Source organism: Haliaeetus leucocephalus, unplaced genomic scaffold (assembly GCF_000737465.1).
Source record: "Haliaeetus leucocephalus isolate CR32 unplaced genomic scaffold, Haliaeetus_leucocephalus-4.0 Scaffold339, whole genome shotgun sequence".
NCBI classification, from domain to species: Eukaryota; Metazoa; Chordata; class Aves; order Accipitriformes; family Accipitridae; genus Haliaeetus; species Haliaeetus leucocephalus.
In genome coordinates this window covers 8,496,408-8,496,833 of record NW_010972775.1, presented here as the reverse complement: position 1 = coordinate 8,496,833, position 426 = coordinate 8,496,408, and the positions used below count along the sequence as shown (strand labels likewise).

Here is a 426-nt window from a genome sequence, read left to right as displayed (position 1 = left end):
CCGCGCCCGGCCCTACCCCCGCGCCCGGCCGGAGATGGTTCAGTCCTGCTTTGCATAAGTCGCCTTTGAGGCGCTCCATGTGCGCGGGCGGCGCAGGAGAAGCGGGCGGGCGGGCGGCCGGGTGGATGTCGTGGAGAGAGGCGGTGCACTTCAGCCCGGCCCGCCGCCAGCCTCGCCATGTACTGCGCGTACCCCGTCCCCGGGGTGGGCAGCAACTCCCTCATGTACTACTACAACGGGAAGACGGTAAGGGCGGCCGCCTTTGTTCGGGAGCTGCTGTGGGCGCCGGGCAGCCGTGCTGGGCTGCCGGCCGCTCCTCGGGCAAATACAAGTTCACCGCGCGGGGGTCCCCCCGCGAGTCCGGCGCTGAGCCGCGCGCGGCCCCTCTGAGGGCGGGGGGTGCTTTCCAGGGGGCAACCTGTTCCC

General features: G+C 72.3%; 1 protein-coding gene across 7 annotated transcripts in view; it reads left to right on the top strand.

Annotated features, from left to right (window-relative positions):
* The window catches only part of TCF12 (transcription factor 12), a 174,017-nt gene that overhangs the window by 132,248 nt on the left and 41,343 nt on the right, over positions 1-426 (top strand). The window contains exon 1 of one of the 7 annotated variants that reach the window (XM_010571776.1): positions 102-246. The exons of the other annotated variants lie outside the window; for them this stretch is intronic. Within the exon in view, the coding sequence (XP_010570078.1) occupies positions 178-246 (69 nt within the window). The 5' untranslated portion in view covers positions 102-177. Of the gene's footprint in view, positions 1-101; positions 247-426 lie in introns of those variants that run through there. 7 annotated transcript variants of the gene reach the window in all.